We start from the raw sequence: 22065 nt of genomic DNA on the forward strand, positions 1-22065 counted from the left end.
TTCAGGGGTTTTTCCCTCTTTGTGTAGTAGTATCACAGTGGCGTCTCGAAGGGTAGGTGGTAGAATTCCCCGCACTGTGGCTTCCTCGTAGACCTGAAGTAGTAGAGGAGCTATGATATTCGCGTGTGCTTTATAAAATTCTCCGGTGAGCCTGTCTGGGCCGGGCACCTTGGTGTTCGGGAGCTGTTTGATTGCTTCATGGATTTCTTCCAACGTTATTGGAGCGTTCTGGGGTTCACGTAGCTCCTTGGCCACCGAGTACAGTTTGGTGTCGTTTAGAAAGTCTTGGAGCATCTCGGGGTCGGTGCTGCCTTTGGAGCTGTATAGGTCTTGATAAAAGTTACGAAACACCTCGACAATGCCTCCTTCCGTGTAGACTCGGTTGCCATTGGCGTCACGGATGTATTCCACCCGAGTGGGTTTCTTGTCGATTGTTAGCAGCCGGGCCAGCAGCGCTCCTGGTTTCTGGCCCTCACCATATTGTCGGATCTGGTGTCTGTGCCCGAGGAATTTCCGTTCCCGTTCCGCTTTCTCTTTGAATCTCAGTAGTTCTTCTTTCAAGTCTGCTTGGGTCTGTGGTTCACTTGAGGCGTTGTTTTTGATTTCGAGTTCCTTTAGACATTTTTCGCTCTCTGTCAGCTCTCGGCGAATCAGTTTCAGGATTCCATTTTCCTTTGCCATACATACTCCACGGACAAAGCACTTTAATGTTTCCCACAAGGTGCCGGCGGAGCTGACTGAGAACTGGTTGGTCTCCAGGAAGGACGCAATTTCTTGCTGAAGTTCGGTGGCGAACTCTGAATCTGCTAGTGAGCCTGGCTTGAATCTCCAGTTGTGCCTAGATGGTGATGTATTTGATGACATGAGTTCTAGTGTTACCATCGAGTGGTCTGAGAAGGAGCGTGGATGGATCTGCCCGGGTCCCCAGTCGAATGAGCTGAAGGCTGATGTCAAAATATAGTCAATGCGGGAGCTGGTGTTATGAACCGCTGAGTGGAATGTATATTCTCTGGCGTCTTGGTTGGAGTGTCTCCACGTATCTATCAGGTCGAAAGTGTGGCATATTTCTTTGACTTGGAGACTCGCTTTGGACGGTCTGCTTGTCGTGTTATGGGACTTATCTATTCTGGGGTCTAGTGGTGTATTGAGGTCTGCTCTCCAGATGATCGTTGCAGTGTCCTCCTTTCCGAGTTGTGTCATGATCCAATCAAAATTGTTTGGTCCGTCGCTATTAGGAGCATATGAATTTACAAGAACGATTTCTTTCCCAGCTAGGAGGCCCTTTACCAACACTGCTCTCCCCTCCGTATCTTTCTTTGATTCAATCAGACTGAAATTGGCTCTCTTGTCTATTAAGATAGTCACCCCTCTGGCGTAGGAGGAGTATGATGAGAAGTACCTATGGCATCCCCATGACCGGGCCCATTCTAGCTCCGCGGAAGGAAGAAGGTGGGTCTCCTGTAGCATGACTATGCTGACTTTGTGTCTTCTGAGGTATTGGAGGATTTTCCTGGTTTTTGTTGGTTGATTGCCACCTCGGATGTTCCAAGTGGCAACTTTAAGCGGCGGCACTAGGTGACAGGTGGGTAGAGGGTGCTGTGCCGGACGTGTTCAGTGGAATTCGTCTGGAGATCGAGTTTGTCCATTGTCTCTGCAAGGATTTGCGATTTTGGGGTGAGGTATGAGTTTGTGGTGGTTCTTGATTGAGCAGATGATGGCAGTTCCCTATTACTACTTTCTCTCCCTTGCGTGGGCAACCCCCAACTGGCCCGCGGTGACCCTCCCCTAATAAACAACTGAATCAACGTGGCTGCGCTTGGGGCGCTAGTAGCCTTCCAAGAGGGATGTGGGCTCCCAGAGTTACAGGAAAATGACGCTGTGTCATTGGTTTACTAGTGACTGCAGCAATTGGGTGGTCGCACTGATTGTCGCGTTAGGTATCGTAATTTTTATGGTGGGTCCCTTCTCGGTCGGTCTCTTAGTTGTGGTCTAGCGTTGTTGGGTCCGGGTCCGCACCCGGCACGGTCAAGGTAATCACTGGCTTCTTCTGGTGTGTTGAAGAACTGAGACCTCCCTTCGTGTTGGATGCAGAGTTTGGCGGGGAAGAGCATGGAATATTGAATTTGGTTGTCCTGTAAACGGCGTTTGACGGCTGTGAATGTTCTTCTTTGCGCCTTAACTGCTTGGGAGAAGTCAGGGAAGAATTGGATCTGATCTATGTCATATTGGAGGTTACCTTTTTCTCTCGCCGCTCTGAGGATTGCATCACGGTCCTTATCATTTAGGAGTTTTGCTATGATCGGGCGAGGATTTGTGCCTGGAACTGGTCTGGTGTTGGGTACTCTGTGTGCTCTTTCGACGACAAACAGTTGGGATAGGACCACGTCGCCAAATAGATGTTTGCAAATCTTTTCCGCGTGATCTTCCATTTTGCCCTGGAGCTGCTGTTCTCTGATTCCCACCAGTCTGATATTATTTCTCTGTGAACGACCCTCCAAATCTTCGTTCTTGACACACACTGCTTTCATCTGGGATTCCAGTGTAGATACCCCAGAGGTTAGGGAGGCTGCCCCGTCTTCGAGGTCTGATATCCGTTGCTCAGCTGCGTCTAGTCTGTCCTCATGTTTGTCTAGCCGATGTTGGCGCTGATCGACCTTTGAGGACAGCGTGTCCAGTTTGCAACCCAACCCTCTGATTCCCGCTTTTAGCTCAAGTAGAATCCCCCTATCAAAATTCAGCGACTCTTCATCAACTTGGGGGGCCTCTTGTGTGGGTGATGGGGGTCTGCTGTTGGGGTTGGGTGTTTTTGCTGAGGAGCCAGCCTCAAAATTCAGTTTTCTTTGGGACTTATCTGTTTTCCCCATGGCTGATCTGGCGGAGGCCGTTACTGGGTTGTCGGCTGTGTTGCAAGAGAGCTTGTGCGTGATCACCGGTGTTCCGTGACTTGTGTCGGCGTTGTGTGCCCGTTGCGCGAATTGGATTGGGCACCTCCGATGTGATTGTGGATTATGTGGGCCTCTCACTGCTGGTGGCTTATGGATCTTCCTGGTATGCTTTTGGCACTTGGATGTTGCAGTGCGGCGTGTGTTCGCAGTCGTTTAAGGGGCTCAGAGTTATAGGCACTGCACGTACACTGGTGGGTGATTCGAGCCTTTGTTGAATAAATTTGAAACGCAGGCGGACTTGTACCAGTCAGTCTGGGGCTGGAGCTGACTCTTGCGTATGTATTGAGGTTAATAGATTTGCGGGCCAGTACGCTTTTCAGTCGTGTTTGTATAGGCCCCTAAACTGTTGGTGGCGAAGCCAGCTGGGTGGGTGGTGGGGAAGACGTCGTGCTGCGGCAGCAACAGTGGACCAGCGTTCTGTCACTCCTGCCGCACGGCGTGAATCCGTTGGAGTGTGTTCTACAGAGATAGTAGACAATAGTATGGCAGATGGTGGTTTGAGATTTAGTTCGTTATGCCCCGGGGGTTGGCTGCAGCAGGGTAGGCCGCGGGGGTTGCCGCCACACTGGTCTGGGGTGCTTCGTAGGACTGGGCCCCAGCGCACGGGGGGGCGACTTATTTTGCCACCGCGGGACTCACGTGGCGGCTGCAGGCCGCGACCGAGGACCCCGTCGCCAGCCTGCCCGTGATCACTTGTCCTAGGGAGGGGGGCCGGTCGGGGCTCCAGACAGCCACCAGCGCCTGAGGCGCGTTTGTGTCGTGGGGCTGTGGAGGACTCGGGGCGCTCCTACCTTAACTTTACTGGGAGTAGGCACCTCCACCTGCATCCAGGTTGGTCGCGATCGCCAGGCGTCTGGACCGCCCGCGTCCTCAGGGTCAGGTCTCTTTCGGCGATCACTGCTGCACTCCGCTATCGCCACCAGCCATCTCCTCTGGGAGGCGCGTAATACGCGCTCGGCCCGTGCAGGCGGTCGTCTCCCCGTGCCGCGAGCGCTCAGGTCCCCGTCGGCTGGGTCACAGTGGATCTGGGGCTGCGTTTTGGGATCTTCTGTGCCGAGACGAGTTTCCCACACGTTCTGGGCAGCACACAGCGGGCGAAAACGGCGTCACAGCAAGGTATTTCGACAGGATTTATAGGGAGCCACACAGAGCTCTCTAGGAAGCCGCCATCTTGGTCAGCTCTCTAGCGCCCTCTCTATTCTAGGGTTAACCGCCCTTGTGAGATTAAGCGCAAGTAGGGAGGGCTGTATACGTCTTTGTACAAACTAACAGCAGGATGAACTGGGTGGCGGACTTCCTGCCTCCTAGGATGTCTCCACAAAGTCTTTCTCCACTTGTGCCTCTTGGGTGTCAATACTGAAGTGTTCGGCAGCCTTCAGCAGCAGTTCATTGTATTGTAGTTGGTTGTCTATGTGAGAATCTGCTACAGGCTGATCATGGTGGGCAGGTGACTAGATGACGTAGAGGTCGTCGTAGTCCTGACTATATAGGTCTTCTTGAGACCCGTGGGTCTTGTGACCCAGAGAGATGCACATTAAACAAGTCCTGAGAAGAGACTTGGTAGGTTGAGGCTGAGGGGCCTAGGGCAGAGGTGCTAGGCCACAGTTCAAGATTAGTTTTTTTGGCAGGGGGTTGATGTGTTGAGGTCCCTCGCTGTGAAGCATCTCTAAGGGATGTTAAGTCTTCTAGATGCCTGTCGACAAAGCAGGACATCCTCTTTAAAATGTTATTAAACTGTTCAGGAGTATAGTCACATGAAGGTGGGAAGCCTGACATGGTAGGGGTGGCTTGGGAGGGTGCTTGGTCCTTGTGATGCATAGCCCGAGAATTTGTCTACAGAGGGAGAAGAATCTAAAGTCTGAGTGCTTTTGAACGACAAAGGCGTTGAGGATTTTTACTTTTTTGGTGATTTTGTTTTAAACAGGGTAGCTGGGACGTGTTTTTTTAATGAATTCCTGCATTTTCAGGGTTTGTTTGGGGGATGCTGATGCGCCTTTCAACGCCTGTTTCTCAGCACGCGAAAGGAGGTCCTTTTTGTGAGCGGTGTCTGAAACAAACTTGGGTCCGTTTCGGGGTCCTGTCATGCATAAGCCCAGGAAGGATATTGAGGCTTTTTCTGCGGACCCCGCGTGGGCCTTGACGCTCGACAATTTGAATGTCGGCCATGGGGTATGTGCTTAATGTTTTGGACGTGTGTGCGCTATGGCCGCCAGGTGTCGTCTCTGTCACAGAGCCGCCAGCCTGCTTATTGGAGGAGGGGGGCAGCAGTTGGGGTTCTGACGGCGTCACTAAGGACACCGATACTGCCCTCGCTGGAGTCCTCCGCCACGACGATGGAAGCTTCGGCCTGCACTGCGTGGCTGGCCCAGCGCTTGGTGCGATCTTTGCCACTAACACGCCTTGTCAATGTCTGTTTTTGACTTTTTAAAACAAATCTTGTAATACTCTGTGACTACCACTAGATGTCGGATTATGCAGAGCAGGTGATCTAAGCAGATCCACAAGCGCCAGAATATTTTATACGCTTTACATTGTTTACACCATGGAACGGACCCACGTGCCAAATTTCAGGTTTGGAACATGTTGGGAAGCATTTCGAACAGACACACATCCACAAATATCCTTTTATTTATAGATCTATATATAAATAGATATCAAAACCACATTTCTTGTAAGGAAGTGGCATTATACAGCAAAAAGATGCGCATCAGTTAAAATGTACAACGCCTACTCATGAGATGATCAAGTGTGAAAGAACCCCATTGCCATGCCAAAGCTTGCATGGGTTATAAATGCATAAAGTGTATACAGTCTCAACATTGTCCAGATCAATGTATATGTACATTGTAGGTACATTAATCTATTAAGGCACATAGTTACACTGGCTTCCAATACACCATAATCTGTAATTAAAACAGTACACAATTGTCATAATAACAACACACAAAGAAAAGTTTCAGGAAAGACACAATAAGATACACAGCCAAATAGGAAACTTATTTCTCAATATATTTTTTTACTTGCGGAATAAAGGAGTACAAATTTGTATGTACACAATAACATTTGTCCAAAGGTTTTTTTTTAGAAAGACACCATGTCATAAATGATCTGTGAGGAACTTATCACAGACTGCTTGTAATGTGATCTAACATTTTATTTCCTACAATATAAGATCAGTTCACAACATTCATGGAAAATGTATTTAAACAGACAGTCACAAATGAAAATGCAATGGGTGAAAACTGGCAAATTCCATTAGTTTATGCACAGCCAAATGTGTCAATGAAAAAAGTTACTGGGTTTTGCAAACCTTTCAGTGAATCACTGCATTACACTGCTGAGACCTGAAAAAACACAAATCTGCGGTTTGGTCAACGGGTTAAGGGGCAAACTTGAAGGTTCCCCATTTTTTGAGGATTACAGATTTCCTTTTCTTTAGAAATGACTATACAAGAAGTGGGTATAAGGCAGGTTCAAGTGTTTAGAAGATTTCAAATGCTTCAACTGTTGAAGAAAGTGGACTTGATTTGTGTTATACAGCCAGCTTCATAGCTATCTGCTGCTGGAATGAAACAATGGACAGACTGTGGGGCAATAGACCAGTGGGAACACTACTGTGTAGCCGCAGAATAATATGGGATACTCCTGTATCCTTCAACCTGTGCCAGTCAAAAGCATCCTGCAAAAAAGTTGCAAGTCAATTTTAGCCATTCATTAGGGATCGGTGGTTTGAAGGAAACAAAGTCAATGCAATCTGAGTATTAGTCGTGAGAAGGCAGAGTTAGGCAAAACGATGAAAGGGTTGGCCAAAGTGCGCATATCAAGATAGTGCACAACATTACATCATTTGAGTCTTGTAACCACAGCATGGCATTTTGCCCTTCTTGATCATTTTGCCCCACAGGTAAACACTGGAGAATGTCTATGGTGTTCACCACCACCTTGGTTTTGTTGTACCTTACCCTGACAACAGTAAAGAGAAGCATGGCCAGTAAACACTCTGCATGCCCTTTTACACCTTATCGCCCCCTCCCCCCCAAGTCCTAGATAGCCTTTGGCTCCTGAATATCTAGGGCACAGCTGCCTTTTCGTCAATAAACATTTAACATACAAGTATATATATTTTTTATACACACACACACACCATACAAAATCGAAACATAAAAAAATAATAAACACGGCCTCCATTTGGACAGTGTAATGCTATATTAAAGTGCAAGAAACATTTTAAAACTCGCTGTCATTTATGTTGTTTCTCCAATCTGCTGTTGTCTGACAAAGGCCAACTCAATTCCCCATTTTGTACCAATGCCACTCATTTAAAACATTCTTGAAAAATGTTCACCAATGTTTAGCACCATTTGTCCGTATTGCAGCTGGTTACTCAGTTGTGCCATCACATAGGTAGCGCGCCTACAATCACAAAAAGTTGTGTACACTAATTTGTGGACCTGCTGCCAGAGAACAAAGTTGACCTGGACAAATACCAACTCAATTACATCAGCCACCTGCAAATCATTTTAACAGCTTACATTATCTGGGGTTTAAAACCAACCTATTTTGTCCCACAGGGCTCCACTGCAAAATAATATCAAAACTCTGTTGCTGGTTATGTTCATCGATCTACCAATTGAGTAAATGGAACTTGACAAATGTGTCCGCAATTCAGTTAATGGAGAAATCTAAAAGCCTACTTAAGCAATTGTGTTTGCTTTTCATTATAGCATGCCTAAAGCTACAAGCACAAGTTTCCATAGAAAACAAGATATCACATATTTACACAAGCATTTTGCTTTTCCATATGTCCGAAGAGAATTGGAGTCCAGAAGAAGACTTCCTGGAGCAACAATCCCATCCTCCCCCCTCCCACATCTATCCTTTCAACAAAAGGCCAGCGGTGCAATAGTTTACCTCAAATCGTTCTAATGTGGAAGTTGAAATAAATACACATACATGGACCAAAATAAAGCTAACCCTCTCGGCCCCCCTCCCTCCCAAACTGGCTTATGTAGAGTACACTGGCAGTTTTTGGATCCAGATGCCCCGATTCAATAATAAAGATTATATTGTACATTTAAACAACATGATCCAAATGTGATTACAAGATCTAATGTACAATATTGCAAAGAAATACTGTACATGCCACATATTTTCAAAGTATCAAATCTACAAAAGGCCCAAGTGGATTTAGTACTGTAACTAAATAAAGCGTGTTTAGAAAACATTGTAAGCTTCATCAAATTAAATATGCTTACAAAGAGCAGCTTTGACTGTACAGGAACCCAACAAACCTAGACTAACAAATGAAGAGATGAGAACTCGCACACAGATACATAGCGGTTTATAAAGTTGGTTGACCCATGTGTTTTATGTTCAGTTGTATTCCGGAAATGAGGATAAGGCTCAACGGGTCCAACAGGATGAAATGTATAACATTGGAATCTTCATGTCCCCATTGTAAACTATATAAGATTCGGGAGGGGTGTGAAAGAGACTTGTGACTGAAGGAGCGATGGGTTTGATTTATTGCCAAGTAATCACAACTTTATCAGTAGTTACACATTCATTGTTCAGTTATTTATGATTTAACCAAATAAGAATGAAGAAATATCAGTCACAAAATCAAAGTGCATTTCAACTATGGTTTCAGTCTAATGTGGCATTTCTGGCTGCTTGAATGGGGGGTTAACATTTTCTTTAAAATATTATGGCCATTTTAAGTAACAAAATTAATTTGCATAAATGCACTTTTAAAAATAAGAACATCCATAAAATTGAGGTAACGGTACACGCACACAATCTGAAAGATTCTATGTCTGACTTCCGTTGCTTCAGCCTTGCCCCAGGTCTTATCTGCCCTCACCAGTTTCCATTAATCCAAATGAATTCAACAGAGCTTCAATGTTAGTAAATACTGTGAGCTGGAAGATCAAATATAGTTCCGGTGTTTGCCATCAAGTGCTGGTTTCACGCATTTGGTCCACTACTTGTCCTAAAATTTCATCGATCAAATCAACATCGCCATTTATCTCTTGTAAATCCAACTCTGGCATTATTGTTGCTAGCAAATGGCCAATATTCAGCCGTAGCGATCGCAGCTTCAGACTGAAAGAAAAATAAATAGTTATGTTTTGGTTTAACGATTGTATGCATTTTCCTTTTTTGAGCATAATCCAAATTAATTTCCAGACCAGCAAAAGAAAAAAAAAAGAATACCGTTCTCGAATAAACCAGAATGGTTACAATAGATGGACATTCCTGCAGAAGAAGGAAAAAGTTACTTACCTGTAACTGTTGTTCTCCAGCATGGGTCTGGCATGAATTCACATGCTCATAAATATTCCCAGTCGTCAGGCCAGGAATCTTCGGTAAAAGAAAAACAGTTTCACTTTCACTTATAAACTGTTCTCCTATAAACCAAGCACTGAGCTCTGGGTCATACTGCCCCTGCCCTCTCCCTAAGCCCCTCCTCTGACAGCCATCTTCAGATTTGGTAGCACGTAAAGTGGCAGTATGACCAAGAAGAGTCGCAGAGGGGCAGGATGGAGAGTTCGCATGTGAATCCATGCCAGACTCATGCAGGAGAACAACAGTTACAGGTAAGTAACTTGTTCCTTCTCCAGCATGGGGTCTGGCATGGATTCACAGGCTCATGAATAAAGAATACATAGCAGTACATACATACACAACCACAGGAAGGCAAGGCTCAATAGAAGCAATTACTCCTTACCTCCTCACCAGGCTCACCTTCAAGTGAACAGGTTGCGCAGCACTGCTTGGCCGACCCTTGACTCCTCTCTGGAATCCCTGTGAAGGTGTGTGCAGACCTCCACATAGCCGCCCTGCAGATGTCCAGCAGGGGCACACCAGACAGGAACGATGTCGTCGCATTGATCGCTCTGGTGGAGTGGGCTCTCGGACAGCCGGGCAACGGTCGGTTTGCCAACCGGTGACGGTGATACAGCCAGAGAGCCACCTGGAAATGGAAGCCTTGGACAAAGCTTTCCCATGATTCACAGGACCAAAGTTCATGAAAAGTTGTGACGTGTTCCAGAAAAACCCTTAGGCCACATAAAAGTTAAGTGCTCGCGCCACATCCAGCGAGTGCAAAGTCCTTTCAGCCAGCGACGAAGGCAGCGGAAAAAACACAGGCACCACCAAAGGTTCGTGGAGATGAAATTCCGACGGAACCTTGGGCACGATGGATGGGTGCGTCCGCAGCAGCACCCTCGTCTCGTGGAAAGTCAAATAGGGCCGCTTGCAGATTAACCCTGAAAGGGTTAATCTTCTGCGACCGGCACCAAGTCGCGAAACGCTTCTATTTGTGCCTGTAGCACCTAAGAGTCGACAACGCCCTGGCCAGGACCTCCCTGCAGTCCGCCGGCAGCTTGTACGCACCGAACTGAAACGCTGCAGGAGCCAGGACTTCAGGGGTTCAGCTATCCGGGGTCGTGGTGCAGGATTGTGTCTCGGGAGGATAGCTCAGTGGCAACATGCTCACCTTGGAAGCAAGACGACACGGAGCAACACAGGTTCAATCCGCGCTTAGAAACCTCTGGGTATTAACCGCATTATAAATAACCCATCATATCATATCATATATCATTGCACCCCCTTCCCTGGCGAGCAGGTCTGCGACCACTGGTAGCTTGACTGGGGGTGACGCTGACATGCTGAGAAGGTCCGGGTACCGAATTTGCCTCGGCCACGCTGGTGTGATGAGGATCATCCTCCATCAGCACCGTCTGAGTTGACTGATGACTCGTAGTAGTAGAGGCAACGGAGGGAATGCATACAGGAACAGGCCTTCCGACAGGAAGGAGAATGCGTCCCCTATGCTCCCCGGCTGAGGGAACCAGCTGGCGAACCTCTGGCACTTGGTGTTCGTGGCTACCGCAAATACATCGGTCTGGGGTCTGCCCCACCTGAGGAAGAGGTTGTCCACTTGATCCTGCTGAAGCTCCCACTCGTGGCAAGAATGCAGCTCCCTGCTGAGAGAGTCAACGACTGTGTTCTTTACTCCCGCCAGGTGAAAAGGAATGAGAAACATCCCCTGGGCGTCAGCCCAGAGCCACAAGTCCTGCGCCTCTCTGGAGAGCGCTGGGGATCTGGGGCCCCCCCTGCTTCCTGATGTAAAACATTGTGGTGGTATTATCTGTGAAGACCCTCACCACTTTGCCCTTGAGAGAAAGAAGAAAAGATACACAACGACATCATGGCGAGCAGCGACTTGATGGTCGTCACTATGGCGATCTTCAGTGCTAACAGCTGTTGCACCTTGCCCAAAATGGCTGCTTATCCTCTCTTCTGAGGGGGTCACCAGGCAGGATACTGTGTTGAGCCTGGACCCAAGGAACAGCGCGTCCTGCGATGGAATCAAGCAGGACTTTGGATAGGTCACTGAGAAATCTAGATCCGTCAGCAGCCGGATGGTGCTCTCCGTGTGATCAACGATATCCCTTGACTTGGCACGGATGAGCCAGTCGTCGAGGTATGGGTACACATGAATTCCCTGTAGCTGCAGACGGGCGCCACCGGAGCCAGGCACTTCGTAAAGAGTCTGGGTGCCGACTTCAGTCCGAAGGGGAGAGCCTTGAACTGGTAAAGCTTCCACTGTATGACGAAGCGCAGGAACTTGCGGTGTTTTTCATGAAAGGGGACGTGGAAGTACGCGTCCTCTAGATCCAGTGACGATAGGAAGTCTCTCTGCTCCAGAGGGCCGTGCATATGCTGCAACGTGACCATCCTGAATTTTTGGGACTTTATGTACTTGAGTCGCCGCAGATCCGAGAATGGGCCTCCAGCCCCCTGTCTTCTTTCATACTAAGAAGGATCTCGAGTAAACTCCAGAGCCCTGGAGCCGCTTCGGAACCAGCTCTATAGGCCCCTTTTTTTAACATGGCCCGAACCTCCAGCCGCAGCTGAGGGATGGGTTGTTCCTGCCGGGCCACCGGTGGCATCTGCAGACACTTTCGGTGAAACTCTAAAGGGTGTCTGTGGGTGAGAGCGTCCAGCACCCATCGATCAGTGGAGATGTTTTCCCACACTCTGCCAAAGTTAGTCAGCTGGCCTCCCACCAGGGTTCAGGGGTGGGGGTCCGACTTCCTGACCGGTTCAATCCTGCTTGGAGGCCGGCGCGCCACCTTGGGAGCCTTGACGACGACGGCGGCCACCTCAGAAGGCCATTGAACGACCCCTGTATGCTTCCGGGGTCGAAGAACAGGGGGTTGGCGGTACGAGTTAGATCCTCCACCAAAACCTTTGATGATCTGCCAGACTTCCCTCCTGAGGAACGAAAGGACGGACGGTGCTGTTGCAGCGTGCCCAGAGCACGGGCAGTCTTTGCGTCGGTCTTGATGGCCTGAAGAGATTTATTGACGGCCTTTACGAAGAGATTGTCTCTGTCGAATGGCATGTCCAGGACCCTCGCCTGAACTTCCTGCCTAAAGTTGGTGGCCTTCAGCCAGCCACGACAAGGGAGGCACACCCTGTTTCCCATCTGGCGGAACCCCGTGTCCGCAGTGTTCAGGGCCAGGGTGATGGTGTGGTCCAATGCCACGTCGCCATCCCGAAGGATCTTGATCGCCTCGTCCCGTTTTTCTCAGGGAGGAAATCCAGCAGCAGGGCCATCTTGTACCATAACTCTCGATCGTACCTGGCCAGGATAGCTAAAGCGTTCGCCGCCTTCACCGTTGTCGCAGCTGAGTAGATGACCTTTCTACCCACAGCATCCAACTTCTTCCCCTCGCTGTCGGGGGTAACAGAGGCAGAGGACAACGGGTTGGATGACCTTTCGGGCAGCCGCCAAGACCACCGAGTCCGGTGATCGCTATGGCCGCAGACACTTGGGTGCAGACTCCGGCACCCGGTATTTCGTCTCCAGCCGGTCTCTTTTCGCCGGGGCTGAGGCAGGGTTTTTCAGCAGTGCCAGGCCCTCATCCCAGACGTCGTCCAGGAGGGCCACCACCAGAATGGTCTTCCTTTTCGCCTCCCGGCGTTGATAAAGGAAGCCCTCCTCCTTCGTCACCTCTGGCGTGAGTAGGAAGAGTTCTAATGCAAGGGCGACCATGGAGTGAAGGAGCCCACTTCGTCTAGGGGAGAAGCCCTAAGAGGCAGAGAGATGTCTCCGTCGGTGTCTGTCGTCACTGTGTCCGTCCCCATAGCCCTAGGGGGAGGGCATGTGCAGCTGCATAGGGTGCCACTTCCTTTTCTTTGCCGGTGATAACCCCGTTTTCAACGGGGTTGGCGCCGGTAGTGCCGTCGGCATCCTCTTCTGTATCTCTGACACCAGCGTGTGGAGAGTTGAGAGAATGTCATGCGACAAATCTCTGGGGGGTGCTGGAAGAGTAGGATCACTGGGCTCAGCGCCTATGTCGTCTTCCCTGCAGTCGTCGCCTCCTCCGACGGCGGCGGCGACCACCTCCTTGACATTCCCGTAGTCATCCCCAACGTCTTTCAGGATCATGTGGATGGAACTCCTGTCTTCCTCGTCGGAAGAAGAAATATCTGTGCCCTGGAGCACCCCCTCCCCTCTTTTGAGTCCCGAGGGGTCGGTCTCGGGCTAAGGGACGCATTCTCTTTTCCACTGGTTTGGCCGAAGCCTACCACCTGGGAGAAAGAGCCACCCTGGCCGCCGTCGGAGTACCCTGGACCGGGTCAGCCCCTTTTGCCTTTGAAAGGGCGGCTGCCACCAACTCGATAGATGAGGACGATTTAGCCTGGATCACCTGGGCCTTCACAGGCAGATCGGACACCTTATCCTGCTGTTTGGCCTTCTCCAGTTTCTCTCACAGCTTTTCAGGGGTAGCCGACTTATTCTTCGATGAAGAACTGGAGTGATGGCTGGAGACTGAGGCCGACGGAGATGAGAGTGGCGACCCCGACTGAAACGGACTCGCAGTGCTTGGCCTTATCCTGTGCCCCCACAGATGGAGCGTCCTCAAAGGACTTAGAAGCCTGCTCTGACTGGCTGGATCCGGGTGAGGCATGCCCCTGTGAACCACATGGGGTAGAGGCCTTGGGCTTAGAGCCACGCCACCAGTCTGATGTGCTGATCCTTAATCGAGCGCTTGGTAAAGCCATGACAGATCTCGCAATCCTCCTCCTTGTGCATCGGGTTAAGACAATAGAGGCACTGGGAATGCTTGTCCTCCACAGATACATTCCTCAAACCGCTGTTGGTGCAGAGCTTGAAAAGGGAACCCCCGTCCTTCTCCTCCGACATGGCCTGGTGTGTGGTGTAGGCCCGATGAAGAAACACTCGATTCTGCCCTTGAGGGGCGATGAAAGATGCCAACAAACGGATCCCCATTAGTCGGATGAAGAAACGATGGGGCACACAGGCTCGATCGAACAAAAATAGGAATTTCATAGCAAAAAAGCACGAAAAACGCAGAAAGCTCTAAGAGCGAAACCTGAGGACTCCCAACACTTGGACGTGTGGTTAAAATCGGAAGATGGCTGCCAGAGGATGGGCTTAGGGAGAGGGAAGTCACTGGCTGGGGGCAGTATGACCCAGAGCTCAGTGATTGGTTTATAGGAGAAAGACAGTTTAGAAGTGAAAGTGAAACTGTTTCTTTAACTGAGGATTCCCGGCCTGACGACAGGGCATATTCATGAGCATGTGAATCCATGCCAGACCCCATGCTGGATAAATATATTCTCTTTGAAATGTTGCCATTTGGAAAGCTAAAGCTCTAGAAGCTATCTTGCCGCGCCAGACATGTCTAGGCACGCAAGTTAAAAATAGAGTCGAACAGCCTGGTTAGTGTAGCCACCACTGGGTGAATACGGCAAGGTGCCGGCGCTAAGTGCTCCACACAGTATTTTGAGATGGGAGTATTTTACTCCCATTTTTATTAATCCGATGGTAAATCCAAATTCTAGAGTACAAATGAGTTGTCTTTTGAAAGTAAAAAGTAGCTGACATCCATCCAATGCATAAAGTTAAAACTGCTTTGAAACATTAGAAACAAAACAGTATGTCAAGGTTGTCCGACTTCAAATATTGAATACACTTGTGGAAAACATTCTCCCACGGAAGAATGTGTAGGTTCATGCTACCCAGCTAGATCTGAATGATCATTTGACACAGGAACTATGCTAATAACTACTACAGATACTGAACCAGATACCATCTAGTGACATTGAGTATTTATAAATCAGATCCCCACTTCTTACAGTATCACTTCTATACCACTCGCTCCTACTGTTGCTACATGGCACTACCTCCATTTGGTGTCCTCCCTGTCATGTTTCCATCTCCTTCCCACTGCTACTCTGTCTTTTTATATTGAGAGTTGCTATGCCACCTGTTGCTGTTATGCTCACCTGGTCTCTGCGGAGGCGTTGGGGCACGGTTGCAGACCTCCAAGGGGTGAGGTCGCTTGGGTCCAACTTCGCCCTCTGCGCTTATGTGGTGACTGGTGCTAGTAGGTGATGCTGCTCGGAACTGCCCCTGCATGACGAATAGGGGGCTTGTGCGCCTGATCCCCTTCCAGACCCCTTCTACCAAACCGTGGTACCCGTGGGATGTGCTGTCCCTGGGAAGCTCACCTGTTGATTAGTTTTGGCGAGTACTCCGTCCTGCTGCTTCTGGCAGGGGCGCTTGTATGATCTGGACCGAGTTCCTTCACAGGTCCCTTGCATGTGGTAGTCCAGTCCTGCTGCGACTAAAGCACTATACGTGAGGTACGTGTTCCTGTTTGCCTTTGTCTTTCCTGGTCTGTTTTTGTTGTATTGTAAAGTTTGTTGTCTTGTATTGCTGTCCGTTCCACGTTTGATGTTTGCTCTTTTGCTTTCTTCCCTTGCAGGTGATGTTGCCCGCCTGGCAGAAGCTGCAGAGCTTGAGGCGGCAGCCGGAGGGAACGAGGAACGAAGCTGCAGCGGTACAGTAGCTGGTAAGTTGTTAACTAGGGGGCCTGCGGGGGTCAAATGCGGCACGGCTCTAGGACGGATCTTCTAACCTTGTCTTTCTTCTTCTTCACAGGGTCAGAGTTCGTGGATGTGGAGCGCGGTGCTGCGGCGTCGGGATCAAGATCACTGGATGTCAGAAGATGAATCTGCAGATGAAGCGATGAAGCACCGGTTTCCTGAGGTGAGTATGCAGGAGAACGCCTGGTTTCAAAGGTAAGTAAACTGGTCCAAACGGCGGTGAGCGTCACGTTGCATGCGAGTGCACAGTAAAGCGAAGCATCGGCCTTAAGGATGGAGCAGCTTATATAGCTGAGCTTCTGAAGCCACGCCCACCAGGTTCAGCCTGCCAGCACATGAAGACCAGGCCTAGGGAGCCACACCCTATGAGTCAGCACATGAGGAGGTTCTCTGGAATAAAGGCTTTCAGCTCCTGGAAAGTTCTTGTAAAATAAAAGGACTCCTGCACTGAAATAAAATAAAAGCACTCCTGCACTGAAATAAAGTGTTCCTGCTCACATCTCTATGAGCCTGGCGCAAAAGGCGCCAGGACTGAGTCCAGTCAGGGCCCGTGTTTATGGGTTCCAAAGGGACATAAGCGAGTCAAGTGACCCATTGCCCCCATCACTAGATGGTGTAGTTTTTGTGTTCTGGGGCCTGTGGCCATGACAGTTGCTGTTCAGTTGTCTGTCTCTCGAAGCTATTAGTGCAGTTTATATCCTCTGCTTTGCTGTCTCTACTGTTCTAACTCCTGTCACTCTCACTCTCCTTTTCATCCCTCTTTCTCTCTCAGGTCATTACTCTAGCGCTCTTCTTTCTAATTTTCTTTGTTGCAGTCTCTGTCGATTATCTCTTTGTTCCACCAACTCCCATTTTATTGGTCTTCCTTGCTTCTGTCTCGCCTTTTCTATTTCCACCTCACCTGTCCGCTGTTGATCAGCTTCCTTATTTTCCCATTTCTCAAAGTCTCTTCTTCTATACCTCACTCCTATTGCTGGCGTTGGTGTGTCTCCTTTTATTTACCCCCATATTGTAGATGTTTTACCTGCAGTGTGTGCCATTACAAGTACATCAGTCTTGATGAGATGTGTATGCTCTGAACCATTGTATATTTAGCTGTCCAGCTGATGAGTGAAAAGTCAAGTCCGCTTTGTTACAATTCAAAACTGTATCTGCTGCGTATCTTAAGCACATATCAGCGGCATTAACTGGTTTAACAATCAACAGGATTGGAACCAGCAGGATAAACACTGGTCTATTTAACAGGATTATAAAACACTGAACAACATTTCTATTCATGCTATTAACTCTGAAAGGCCCATAAGGTCGGTGCACTAAGGCTTACCGGACGGGTCTGGCTCATGCCATGTTTGGATAGAATAAACTACACTTGAATCAGGAGCTCTATAACAAGGATGGTGCCTTTGGAATTTGGTAGGTATTTGGCAGTGTCACTCAATCGCCAGACATAGGAGAGGGAGAAGTCTTGAAAAGCTCAAGATTGAGAGTAGGATGGCTTGAGGTCTACCACAACAATCCCTTCTTTCACTGTCCACCAGTGTGTATGACACCATCTCTGAAGAACGGGGCAAAGAGCTCAGGCTCTGTTTTTGCTCAGTCAGTACTTTAGCTCTCTAATGAAACTGTCAACAGATATTGGTATTTGTTATATCTGCATCTCATCGCCATCCTTGTGTTCCCTGAATGAGGTCAGTGAGAGAATGTTACTGTGAGCATGCAATGTACGGGTGTGAATGAAGGTTCTCTCTGTCAGTGTGTGCCAGTCTGCCTGGGTGGTGGGTGCCAGTGAGGATCTCCCCTGGGGAACTGACCCATTTGGGGCTTAGCCCCTCAGCAATGTTATCTGCCTGGTCATCTTAATAAAGAAGAACTTGGATGAACCTTCAAGCAGCCTCTAGTCCATCCTTCATTATAACAGTGGCGATAAGCTGGTGAAACTGAACCCATGTAGACCTGGACTAAGGCACAAGAGTTTAAGGCAAGTGTTCCCTGCTGCAGGGGATGCAAGAGTATGGTTGGAGATTAACTGCCGCCCAAAATAAAAAGACCCACCAGCCAGGGCCATGTTACAGCCACACAGGACCAAAGTGTGGCTACCCAGGGACAAGGTGTAGCTGCCTGGGGCCGAGGAGTACATCCACAGGGTAGTAAAAGTGTCCCTTGGCCAGAGAAGCACATATCAGTATATGAAAGTGCTGTCCTGGAATGTAATGCTGCTGTGTCTAGAGCTAAGTCGAAGTGTGCCTCATATGTTATGTAATTTGGCATTTATATAGCGCTCTATAGATCATTGGTATGACCTCGAAGCGCTTGTGGGTTGAACGTCCTTGGGGACCATAGTCCGGGTCAGTTGAGAGAGTGGGTGCTTGGGTGCACTTGTGTGCGCAGCTGATGATATTGGTTGATGGTAGCTGCATGTTAGCAATAGGTGTGGTGGTATTGAGATCAGTTCAATGTGTGCAGTCAGGAGGTTAGTCTCAGACTGGATTCTGGCTGTGTTAGGCCTGTGTAGGACGCTTGTGTGTGCAGCTAGGCCGATTTATCGTGGCGAATAGCTGCTTTCTAGCAGGATGTTGAGATGTTCGTAGAGTGTTGTTCGTATGTGAGCAGCTAGGCCGAAATTGATCGAGGGGTGCAGCTGTGCTCTATTGTGTGATGGTGTAGAGTAGAGAGTGAGTGTAGTGATGGGAGAGGCGAGTGTTTGGAGTGGAGGTTTTATTCTTACGAGCCCAATGTTCAAGGTTTCATTACACGTCTTGTGATTGCGGTCTTCAGAGGGCTTTTTTAGTGACTTATTAGTCGAATTCAGAGGTGTCACTGCTCGGAATTTCATTGAGCATTTGTCTGCGGGTTGTAGGTCTTGCAGTCTTCGAAGGTCTAAATCAGCATGATGGAAAGAGACAGGTTTTTAGAGCTTTGCGGAAGGACATGTAGTCTTGGGTGTGTTGAATGTGAGGGGGAGTGAGTTCCACAAAGTTGGGGCCAAGATTGAGAAGGCGGAACCTCCAATCCTAGTAGAATTTGAAGATGGAATTACTATTAAGTAGTCAGCGCTTGATTTTAGGGTGCGTGGTGGGAGGTAGGGTGTTATCTTCTCTTGTAGGTACGTTGGGCCGGTCTTGTGCACTTTTCGGTGGGTAATGCATAGGGTTTTGAAGGTGGCCCCACGTCCGACAGGGAGCCAGTCCAGGGTGCGGAGAGCGGGGGAGATGTGGTCTCTGTGTCCAAGGGCGAGAAGGAGTTTGGCAGCAGCGTTTTGGGCTCTTTGTAGTTTGTTAAGTTGGTATGCTGGTGCTCCCAGGTTTAAGACGTTGGCATAGTCCAGTCTCAAGTTAACTATAGACATAATAGCAGAGAGTCTGTTGGGATAGGTGAGGTAAGAGAAAATGCGTCTAAGGAGTTTCAGGGGCTATGCTTACATTCTTTTTGAGAGTTGGACTATTATAGTTAGTAGGCCGGCCTGGGTGTTTGCACCCCTCACTTTTACTTTAGTATATTTGGATGCATTTAACAGTGAATTATTATTGTGAGTTTAGGGACGCCTTTCTCACAGTCACCCTACCTTCGCCCTACAACTCGGTCTAAAAGAACAGTAACTGTACAAGGAAGCAGGTGAGGGGCTCCTCTGCTCAATACAAGAGCGAGAATACTGCAAACCACTGATCTCCCTTGGCTTCCAGGACATTGTGGATCATACAAATGGAGTGCAGTACTACTTAACGCAATGTGCAGATGTGACTAGTTGCTCTGGGGGTCCTCCAACCCACTGGGCAGTCGCTCAGGCTGCCTGCACGTTGTCCTCTCTGGCAGCGACATCCAGAGGAAGGCCTTGCCTGGAGCCCCCATGGGCGTATAGATCTGTGCGAGAATTACCAGGTTACTCACCGTAGTGACCAGCTTACTCCTAGTCCATAGTCCCCTTTCCTCCATACTTGTGGGACATCTCTCCGTCCTGTGGGACGGGACCGGAGCACTTTGTAAAAAGCATCCACATTTTTCCCAAAATTTGTCCTTCCTCTCTTTCCTGCGCGGGGCCCGGCACGTGGCCGTAACCCCACCCACCTTGGCTCCGCCCCGCGCATCGCCCCTCAGTCCTTTTCTTTGCCAGGTCAGAGACCCATTACCAATACAGAGGAACCTTATTAGAGGGGACGGTGGGCGGGCGTATGAAGGAAAGGGGAGTATGGACTAGGAGTAAGATGGTCACTACGGTGAGTAACCTGGTATTACTCCTACGTCCCGTCCCCTTTCCTCCATACTTGTGGGAGATTCCCAAGCACTCCTTACAGGAACTACGGGTGGATGGAAATACCCCTTACTGAAAAAGGTTCTTCAGCACAGCCTGACCAAACTGAGCATCAGCTCTAGAACTCATATCGAGGCAGTAATGCTTACAGAAAGCAGATGGAGAGGCCCAAGTAGCTGCCCTAGCGATGGACTCCCAGGGAACATACTTCTGAAAAACAACCGCAGATGCCTTGCCCCGCACCAGGTGTGCATGAATACCTTTAGGAGGTTTCAGCTTTTGGATAGTGAAAGACTCCATGATGCAGGCGGCAATCCACCTAGAAATAGTTGCCTTAGATGCCTGCTTGCCTTGAGGGTTGCCGAAAGTCACAAAAAGTTGAGAAGAACTTCTAAGCTCGAAAGTCCTATCCAGGTAGAACTTAAGAGCTCTTCGGACATCAAGACGGTGTAGAACCCTCTCCGCCTCAGAGGCAGGGTTCGGAAAAAAGACCGGTAGGGAGATCGATTGATTCAAATAGAATTCGGTCACCATCTTCGGCAGAAAAGCCGGATTAGTTCGAAGGACTACCTTGTCCTTGTGAAAGACCAAGAAAGGATGCTCCACCGACAATGCCTGGAGCTCACTCACTCTCCTTGCCGATGTGACGGCGACCAAAAAGGACACTTTCCAAGACAAGTACTTGAGGTCCACAGTAGCCATTGGCTCAAAGGGTTTATGGCACAGCGCCGTCAGGACAACATTCAGGTCCCATAGCGGGTGCGGATTACGAACTGGAGGGTAAAGGCGTGTTAAACCAGCGAAATGCCTCTTTACCACTGAGTTAGTCAGAGAATACGAACACTGATCCTTAGAAAGATAAGCGGAGACCGCTGAAAGGTAATCCTGCATGAACCCCTGACTCTGCTAGGGAGGACACAAAGGACAACACTGTGTCAACCGTGGCCCCCCTTGGATCCAATTTCTTCTCTAGACACCAATGACAGAACCTGAGCCATTTACTCTTGTACTGAGATCTGGTCGAGGGTTTTCTGGCTGCCTGGATAATACGCATGTTATCCGCAGACAAATTCAGATGCTCTAAAGACCTGAACTCAGGCACCATGCCGCCAAGGTGAGCGATTGTGGTGAGGGGTGCCACAGCTGCTGCTCCCCCTGGTGGAGAAGATTGTGAGTTACCGGTAACCTGATCGGCGGATAAACCGACAGCTGTTGGAGTTCTGAGAACCAAAACCTGGCCGGCCACCACGGGGCTATCAGTAGAAGAGAACAGTTCACGGAGTTCTTCAACTTCCAAATTGCCTGGTGAACTAGAGGCAGAGGCGGGAAGGCGTAAGCTCTCATGTTGTGCCATGGAACCTCTAGGGCATCCCCCAGAGAGGAGGCTCCCAGCCCCCCTCTGGAGGCATACAGAGGAAGCTTCTTGTTCGCCGCCGTCGCGAAGCGGTCCACATGCGGTGTGCCCCAGCGCGAGAAAATCCCTGCGAGGACCTCCGCCTTCAACTCCCACTCGTAGCTGACCACTGTCCGCCAGCTGAGGGCATCTGCTGTGACATTCAGCTGGCCCGGGATGTGCACTGCAAGCAGCCAGACACCATGAAGCACGGCCCACTCCCAAATCTGGATGGACAGGTCCACGAGGGGGGGGGGGAGACTTTGTTCCCCCCTTCTTATTGATGTAATACATTGACCACATTGTCCGTTCTTATGCAGACCACTTTGTTGGCAATGACCAGTCTGAACGCCCTGAGCGCTAAGAAAATCGCCAGAAGCTCCAAATGATTTATGTGCATGAGCTTGTCCTGAGGCGACCAGAGGTCCGAGACCTGAAGGAGATCTAACGTCGCACCCCACCCGAGGAGGGAGGAGTCTGTCGTGATCGTCACCCTAGGGACCGGGTCCTGAAACCCTGTGTCCCCAGACAGATTGCTGAGAGATGAC

The 22065-nt window shown here is 49.3% G+C and overlaps 1 protein-coding gene across 3 annotated transcripts in view; it reads right to left on the minus strand.

Moving 5' to 3' along the window:
• Nucleotides 1-5941: 5941 nt before the first annotated feature.
• Nucleotides 5942-22065, minus strand: part of MORC3 (MORC family CW-type zinc finger 3) — a 918269-nt gene continuing 902145 nt past the window's right edge. For all 3 annotated transcript variants that reach the window (XM_069636114.1, XM_069636116.1, XM_069636115.1), the window contains one exon: nt 5942-9050. In XM_069636114.1, the coding sequence (XP_069492215.1) occupies nt 8900-9050 (151 nt within the window). In that variant the 3' untranslated portion in view covers nt 5942-8899. The remainder of the gene's footprint in view (nt 9051-22065) is intronic.

Source organism: Ambystoma mexicanum, chromosome 7p, assembly GCF_040938575.1.
Source record: "Ambystoma mexicanum isolate Mex_15411 chromosome 7p, UKY_AmexF1_1, whole genome shotgun sequence".
In the NCBI taxonomy this organism is placed as follows: domain Eukaryota; kingdom Metazoa; phylum Chordata; class Amphibia; order Caudata; family Ambystomatidae; genus Ambystoma; species Ambystoma mexicanum.